This window comes from Dendrobium catenatum, unplaced genomic scaffold, assembly GCF_001605985.2.
Source record: "Dendrobium catenatum unplaced genomic scaffold, ASM160598v2 fragScaff_scaffold_98, whole genome shotgun sequence".
NCBI classification, from domain to species: Eukaryota; Viridiplantae; Streptophyta; class Magnoliopsida; order Asparagales; family Orchidaceae; genus Dendrobium; species Dendrobium catenatum.
The window spans coordinates 64,624-72,843 of record NW_021318560.1 but is presented as its reverse complement, the minus strand read 5'-3'; the positions used below and the strand labels follow the sequence as shown (position 1 = coordinate 72,843).

At 34.4% G+C, this 8,220-nt stretch overlaps 1 protein-coding gene across 2 annotated transcripts; it reads left to right on the top strand.

The window, feature by feature from the left end:
• Positions 1-516: 516 nt before the first annotated feature.
• LOC110100020 (protein transport protein SEC16A homolog) lies at positions 517-6,259 on the top strand. Of its 2 annotated transcripts, XM_020827373.2 has the most exons (9): positions 517-1,063; positions 3,592-3,719; positions 3,786-3,897; positions 4,010-4,303; positions 4,500-4,637; positions 4,709-5,007; positions 5,094-5,126; positions 5,213-5,622; positions 5,704-6,259. In XM_020827373.2, the coding sequence occupies exons 1-9, from the start codon at positions 1,013-1,015 to the stop codon at positions 5,742-5,744; spliced, it is 1,506 nt and encodes a 501-aa protein (XP_020683032.2). In that variant the 5' UTR covers positions 517-1,012; the 3' UTR covers positions 5,745-6,259. The 2 variants fall into 2 exon arrangements, with proteins under 2 accessions (XP_020683032.2, XP_028552764.1); XM_028696931.1 differs by lacking the exon at positions 5,094-5,126 and having other exon boundaries at positions 520-1,063.
• Positions 6,260-8,220: the final 1,961 nt, after the last annotated feature.

Here is an 8,220-nt window from a genome sequence, read left to right as displayed (position 1 = left end):
CTAAGTCCTTTAAATTTAATAACATGTAGAAGTTTGTTACTACAAAAATCATTCACTAAATTGAAAATCATGCACTTATAGAAAATCAAATTGTATCAAACTTGAACAAATTCAATCTTGCATGCAAACACCAATTATAAGATTATGAAAAAAAATGAGGCAAAAGGAAAGAAACCACAAACTCAAAAGAATCAAAACTCATGCTTTTACAATGATATAATCTCTCTCGTAAATTATGTTTTTGAATTAATCATGGAGTATATTAGGATAAATTCAATCACACATGCAAACCAATTATAAGATTTTGAAAAAGAAGAGGCAAAAAAGAAAGTAACAAAACTCATGCTTTTACAATGATATAATCACGTTCGTAAATTGTCTTTTTGAATTAATCATTGCGTATTTTAGGATTAGACTACAAGGAACAACTCATCTAAGTAAAGTTTTTTTTCAGAAATAAATTAATTGTTATTTCACCTGCCACAAATCCCCTTTTTATATTCATAAAGTCTCCCTTTAATTTCCTACAGCAGAAACCTCAATGCCCAACTTGTTCCACACAAAAGTTTCTAGCTTCCATTGATTTCACAGATTCACAAATCTGAAAAGAAAGTCTGCTGAAAGCCACCAAAATCTTGTATGCAAAGGAAATTGCTCGTTAGTTTGTCATTAAAGTGCCATATCCAGAGGAAACCACCACTAGTTTGTTGCTGATTTATATTCTACAAACAAGAGTAGAAAACAATTGCTGGAACATGGTAAGTTGCGGGTTGCAATAACTATCTACTCTAATAGAGGAGCTCCAGCTGGACAAAGCAACTACTCAAAGCTTTACTGCAGAACCTTCCAAAATAAAACTCCGAAGAAGCCCAACTTCACCAGTGGTGCTTATGATTATAATATTTGAAATTGATCCGAGGGAAAAAGAGGTTATAATAGCATGCTCACTTTGCTTAGTCCTAGGACATTGGTGAGAGGAAGATCAAGTTGAGGAGAATCGAGTAAGCGTAAGATGGATATAGAGATGGAGATGATGAGGATAAAGTTTATTTTGTTATTACTGGTGAGGATGATGATTAGATAACTAGTTTGATTATGCTCTTATGGATTTGACACTTTGTACTTTTATACTCTTTATGTGTTGCTTCTTTATACTATTTTAAAACTATTTAGTTAATTATGTTTGCCTTTTACTTATTTGTTCATTTAATTTTAATATTTTGTATGCCATTTGGGTGATATTTTCTTTCTATTTTTAGCTATACTATGACACTAGCTATACTGCTGAACTGTTAGTATATTCTTTATTTTTATTTTCAGGATAATGACTAGATCACTAGTTTGTTTTATGCCTTCATTGATTTGACACTTGTATTTCTATAATTCAGACTAAACACATATGTGTTATTAGTTTTCAAACTTGTTAATTAATTATGCCAGCATTTTTTTTTATTTTTCTGGATTAGTTTGAATATTTTAATATAGAAGCTGTGTGATATATATATTTTTGTCATATTATGACACTAATGATAATATTGATTTATTAATATATTTTTCATATTCATGTACATTCGACACTTTTTATTCTTCTATGCCCAAATCTTCTGTCTTGAAATTTTAATCAGTAAACCTTGCAAATTTGTGGATTTCTAATGTAAAGCTGGGAGATGTTTACTTTTTAGCTTGAAACGCAGATGTGGCAAGATTTAATGTTTTGCTTTTTGGATCGCATTTTGGGTTTGCTGCTCCAAGTTTTAAATTGCATTTTTATGTTTCTGAATAGTCGATTTTGCTGTAATGAGTAAACCTTACAAATGCAAGTGTTTTATGGATAATGACTAGATCAGGATAATGACTAGATCACTAGTTTCTCTTATGCCTTCCTTGATTTGGCACTTGTATTTCTATTATTCAGATTAAATACATCTTATGTGTTATTAGTTTCCGAACTTGTTAGTTAATTATGCCAACAACAACAACAACAACAACAAGCCTTTATCCCACTACGTGGGGTCGGCTACATGAATCCTTTTTCTCCATTGTGTCCTATTAAAAGTCAAATTCTTGTTTAAATCTAATAGAGAAAGGTCATTCCTAATATTTTATAACCAAGTCTTTTTAGGTCTACCCCTACCTTTCTTAACATAAGTCAAATTTAATACCTCTACTCTCCTAACCGGGTCATCGAAAGGCCGCCGTTTTATGTGACCAAACCATCTAAGGCGACTCTCTCTAATCTTATCGAAAGGCCACCATTAATTATGCCAGCATTTTTTTTTTATTTTTCTGGATTAGTTTGAATATTTTGATATATGAGTTGTCTGATATATATATTTTTGTCATATGATGACACTAATGATAATATTGATTTATTAATATATTTTTCATATTCATGTAAGTTCGACCCTTTTTATTCTTCTATACCATAATCTTATAATATCTTGAAATCTTAATCAGTAAACCTTGCAAATTTGTGGATTTCTAATGTTATGCTGGGATATATTTACTTTTTATCTTGAAACGCAGATGTGGCAAGATTTAATGTTTTGCTTTTTGGATCGCATTTTGGGTTTGCAGCTCCAAGTTTTAAATAGTATTTTTATGTTTCTGAATAGTCGATTTTACTTTAGTGAGTAAACCTTACAAATGCAAGTGTTTATTCTAGATTAAGCAAGCTTTTACTACTTACGTTTGTAGAGATATTTGAAGGATATCTCTCTTCCTTACTGTATTTCTTTCTAATTCTTTTGAATTGCTGCTCTTCTCCCGAATAGTTTTTTTTTACATGCCAACACGTGTGGTTGTGGTAGGAGTAATAGTTGTAGTTCTCTGATATATCCTTGTGTTATCCTGGTCCTTCTCATTTTATTATATACTTTTTAAGGATCGTCTTTTAGATAATATAGGAAAAAGTTTTTGCTACTTAATTCTGTTGCACGGATGTACGCAAAAATCCTGACTTGATATTTACAAAGAGATGCTTTTGTTATGCAATTAGCTGCATCTAACACCTAATTTAGATTTTTTTTTTTCACGGTTTTTTTTACTATTATCATAAAAATGCTTGGCTTTCCAGAAGCCCTTTTGTGTTTTTGAAATTGTTTTTTATGTGTTGTTGTGGAACTAGCTGCATCTAATACCTTATTTTGTTTTTCCCGAAGCCCTTCTGATTATTTTTTTCACGGTTTTTGTTACTGTTTCTTCGTTGTGTGGAACTAGCTGCATCTAATACCTTATTTTGATTTTGTTTTTTTCACGGTTTTTGCTACTATTTTCATAAAATACTTGGATTTCCATAAGCTTTTTTGGGTTTTGAAAATTGTTTTGTATGTGTTATACTTCATTTATTTGGCACATACTCTGATACTCTTGTACTTTGCCTCTTTGACCCATTGTGAATATTTTGTTATTCTTATTGGCTTTCTTTTTTTATTTGAGAGAAAAACTTTACCAAAAACTAATAATTGTCTATGTTTGCTTATATTTTTCATCTTTGCAGTTTGGGATGCATAAGAAACGTAAATCTTTCTTGATCTATGGTTTATTTTCTTAATTGCCTAATCTGATTCAATGCGGGGTGACATTCTACAGAGGACTGAAATATATGAATATTCAAAGGTCATTGGAAACTCCCAGTTTGTCTTGCTACCTTTTCAACCATACAAGCTTGTATATGCTTACATGCTAGTTGAAGTTGGAAAAGTATCTGATTCCCTAAGGTGAGTGTTATGATTGTTATTTCTTCCTTATTTATTATTACTTACACAATTATATGCTTGCATAAGGTATTGTCAAGCATCCATGAAGATTCTCAAAAATTCTAGCCGTACTCCAGAGGTAGAGTTGTGGAAGGCATTGTTCGCATCTTTGGAGGAGAGATTGCGAGCCCACCAGCAGGTCTTCTTAGCAAGATACTTCTCCTCCCTCTTTTATTTCTCTCCCTCTCACAGACGTAAAAGTGTGGACATATGCAAAATATGTTTTCAGCTCTTTCTAATTTTGTCTTCAGGGAGGATATGGTGCAAACTTGGCCCCAACCAAACTTGTGGGTAAATTGTTCAACTCCATTGACCGTTCCATTCATCGCATGATTGGTTTACCACCGATACAAAACAGTGCGGACGGTAGAGAGATTAATTCTCTAGTCCAAAAAGTATCGAGTAGTCAGTCCGCAATGGACATTACAACTTTAATGCCTTCACCATCAGTAGAGGCTATAAGTTATTGGACAGGTGACGAAAGCAAGAAAGTCGCGCAAAATAGAAGTATTTCTGAGCCAAATTTTGGTAGAAGCACAAAACAGGTAACCGTCTTGGACATTTAGTTAAGAAAACTTTCTTTGCAAGTATGTTTTTGTTGGAATAGTTCTTAACGGATCAAATAGCTAGTAAATATCTGGAATTTATTCATTTCATCTAGTTTCTTTATCATAAATAAATGCACTCTAATCTTTATGAAATACCACTTTATTCTCAGTATTTTTTTTTCTTACTGTGCAGAATTCATCAAAGGACAGCAGCTCATATGGACAAGGCAGTGCATCAATGTCCAAGGGATCGTCACGCTTTGGACGTTTTGGCTCTCAGCTTCTTCAGAAGACCATTGGCTGGGTGTCATGGTCTAGACATGATCGTCAGGTGTTCTCCCGCAATTGTTTTTATTTCTATATGAGAAGTTTGATGCTTATTTTTCAAACATGTTATTGAAGGCTAAACTGGGTGAGAGCAACAAGTTCTATTATGATGAAAAACTCAAAAGATGGGTGGAGGAAGGTGTTGAGCTTCCAACTGCAGAAGCTTCCTTGCCACCACCTCCAACTGCTGCTTCTTTCCAAAATGGTAAATCACATTATGATGTAAAAAATGCCTTGATGAGTGATATCCATACGACAGATCATAAGCAAGATAAAATAGTAGATGGTCCATCAGAACAAGGGTTTGGTTTGCCATCTTTGCCACCTAGCCAAAATCAGTTCTCGGCACGTAACAGAGATGGGGTCCGATCAAGGTAAATTTTTTTCCTTTTAAAACTTTTTATTAATCCTCCGCTTCAGATAGTAGAGTTGATAGTAGAGAATTCTTGTTGTTTTACAGATATGTTGATACTTTCAACAAAGATGGAGGATCGTAAATTTTTTTCCTTTTAAAACTTTTTATTAATCCTCCGCTCCAGATAGTAGAGTTGATAGTAGAGAATTCTTGTTGTTTTACAGATATGTTGATACTTTAAACAAAGATGGAGGATCTTTTACAAGTACTTTCCAGTCACCTTCTGCTCCATCTGTAAAGCCTTTTTCTGGTGCCAACTTCTTCAGTCCTTCAGCACCTACAAAACATGGAGACAAGAAAAATGATGCTTCTACGAGATCAAGCATCCATGAAACCACCATTATCGAAGAAGCTTCCACTTCTGCCGACCAAGAATCATTGTGTTCCCAATCATCAAATCCATCATCTTTGTCCATGCCAAGGTTTCCAAGTATGGATAACATTACCTCATCACAAAGTTTGCCAAGTTGCAATGGCTCTCTCTCCCGGGCACGAGCATCATCATGGAGTGGAGCCTACCCAGACAATGCCAATAAAGCAGTTGGAATGGAGATGCATTCCTTTGTTGTTACAGGTGTGGCCTCCTCATTTAAACCCCAAAATGATACTACGCACAATCAATCAAGTAGCAGTTCATCTGTAAATCTTGTTGCAGGTGATTCTGTGTTGGATGACCTCCATGAGGTTGAGCTCTGAAGGGTTTGTAATCAAATCAAAGCAGTGATGGCAATGCAAGGCAACATATGCTTTGAACAGTGTTTGATGCTTTTGTGTGAGGGTTAAGAAGTTCATGTTCAGTTCCTCACAATGAGCTCCCAGATTTGAAGTAGGTGCGTGCCCATGTAACGTGAAAACATCTGAGCGCCTTTTGTACAAAGAATTTGTTGATTTTATTCTAAACTGGATAATCCCATATTGCAAAGAAATAGTGGGATTTAGCCGTTGGGAAGAAGAAATTGGTATTAAGCTGGAGTATTGAATTGATAGCCATATATATTTCTTAGTGGCCATTTGCGTGACTATTTTAACTGAGGTTTCAAGCAGTTAACTCGTCTTGACAGATTTAGTAGTGGGAAGAAGTAGAAAGTGTAAAGTAAATTTCTCGGTCATTTGTTTTATTATTCTTTTTGGTAGGACTGCGTTGTCCTTCTGATGTAAATAGTACACAATGTCCAGCAGTTTATCTATGCAGTTTATCTTATAGTGGTGGGTGGATTTTCTTCGGAGTTATCCGTGATAAATGTTTGCATCTTCTCTCTCTCTCTCTCTCTCTCTCTCTCTCTCTCTCTCTCTCTCTTCTTTTTTATCATCTTTTTCTTCATTGCAAGCTTGTGGCTACTACAAGTACGAATCCTCGCACCTCCTCCATGATGACCTCACCACACCAACTCCTTGCAATTCCTCACGTGTTCTACTGTTTCAATGTAGGAAAGGTAAAAGCTCAATTGTTTCGAGTATGGAGCTCCTTGCATGTTCTACTATTTCTGTTAAACGTTTTTGCTCACTTTATTATTCTTAGGAGATATTGTTTCAATTGATGTATAATAGATGGATGATACTTTGGATGCATGGAAGCCACTTAAAGAAGCTTAACCTTGCAATTGCGGAGGAGGTAATATATTTTTAATGCAAATTGATGTTGTATGTTCTTCTGCTGGGGGTGTAATGGCTTCTGGTTTATTGGGTTGCTCTGGGGTTCCCTTATTGGCCCTTTGGTGTCGCTGGCTCTGCCTTTGCTTTGGTTGGTTCTTTTCTTGCCTGTTTTGTTTCTTTTTTGTGTTGTGTCTTTGCTTGAGGGTGTCTAGTGGCTTATTCCTCTTAGGTTTTTTCTGGTCTGCCCCGTTTACATTTGGTTTGTGCAATTTTTGCGATCGTGATTGCTTACTCTTCATGCTTAGTGTTTTTTTTAGGTCTTTTTATAGCTTTGACTGTCGTGCTTTGCCTCGTTGGATGGATTTGCTTCTCATGGTGTTCTTATAGGTTCTTCTCTGTGTCATTTCTATGTTTTTTTTTCTTGTTTATTATTTTTGTCTTGCAGATGTTCCTTTCTCTATGGGTGCTTAATTGTTCAATCAAGCTTGGGTTGAATTTTTGGGTTTTACTGTTTGCCTATCTTTTTTCCTTTTTGTTTTTCTATCCTAATTAGATAGGATTCATTACTCATTATTATTATTATTATTTTGTAGCTCTTGGAGCATTTAGTGAGTTTTGAATCCCTCTAAGAATTTGTAATCCTTTTTTTTTTATATTAACGCGTAAGCTTTTTAAGGGTTTGAACCAACCAACAACAACAACAATATCAAGCTTTTGTCTCAGTACGTGGGGTTGGCTACGTGAATCATTTTTCTCCATTGTGTCCTGTTAAAAGTCAAATTCTTCTTTATATCTAATGAAGAAATATCATTTCTAATATTTTTTAACCAAGTCTTTTTAGGTCTACCTCTACCTTTCTTAAAATAAATCAAATCTAATACATCTACTTTTCTAATCGCTTGGAAGGCTGTTGTTATATGTAACCAAATCATTTAAGGTGACTCTCTCTAATATTTTCTTCCACATGTGCCACTCCAGCCTTTTCACGTAAATGCATTTCATATCCTATCTTTATGGGTAAAGCCACTCATCCACTTGAGCATCCTCATCTCTGCAACACTCAGTATTATGCTTCTCTTTTAATGACCAACATTCGGCATCATAAAGCATTGCAGGTCTCATCACCATCTTATAGAATTTTTATTTAAGTTTGAGGGGGATTTTTCTATCACACAACAAGCCCGATGCATTCCTTCACTGCAACCAACCAACTTGAATTTTGAGGGTTTTAACCCAGAAAAAAAAAGGTGATGAATTTATGAAGTAGCTATTGCATTAGGACTTGGGGTTCATGGATCATGTCATCTTTCACCTTTATTTTTGGAAAAATGCTAACTCGCCTCTTTTTAGATATTGTTCCTCACATCTCTAATAGTACTTACTAACTGTTACAATTTTTTTATTCTATGGCATTTTTTTCATTAATCTTTTTTTTTTGTTGCATATTGCTAGTATATGATATATGTTTACTGACTTTAAGTAGCTGTTTTGGGTGAAATAAAACTTGTTTTTAAGCATATGCAATCATGATAATTGCAATATTGATTACTCTTTCTGTTTCCAACTTAAAAATATAGTC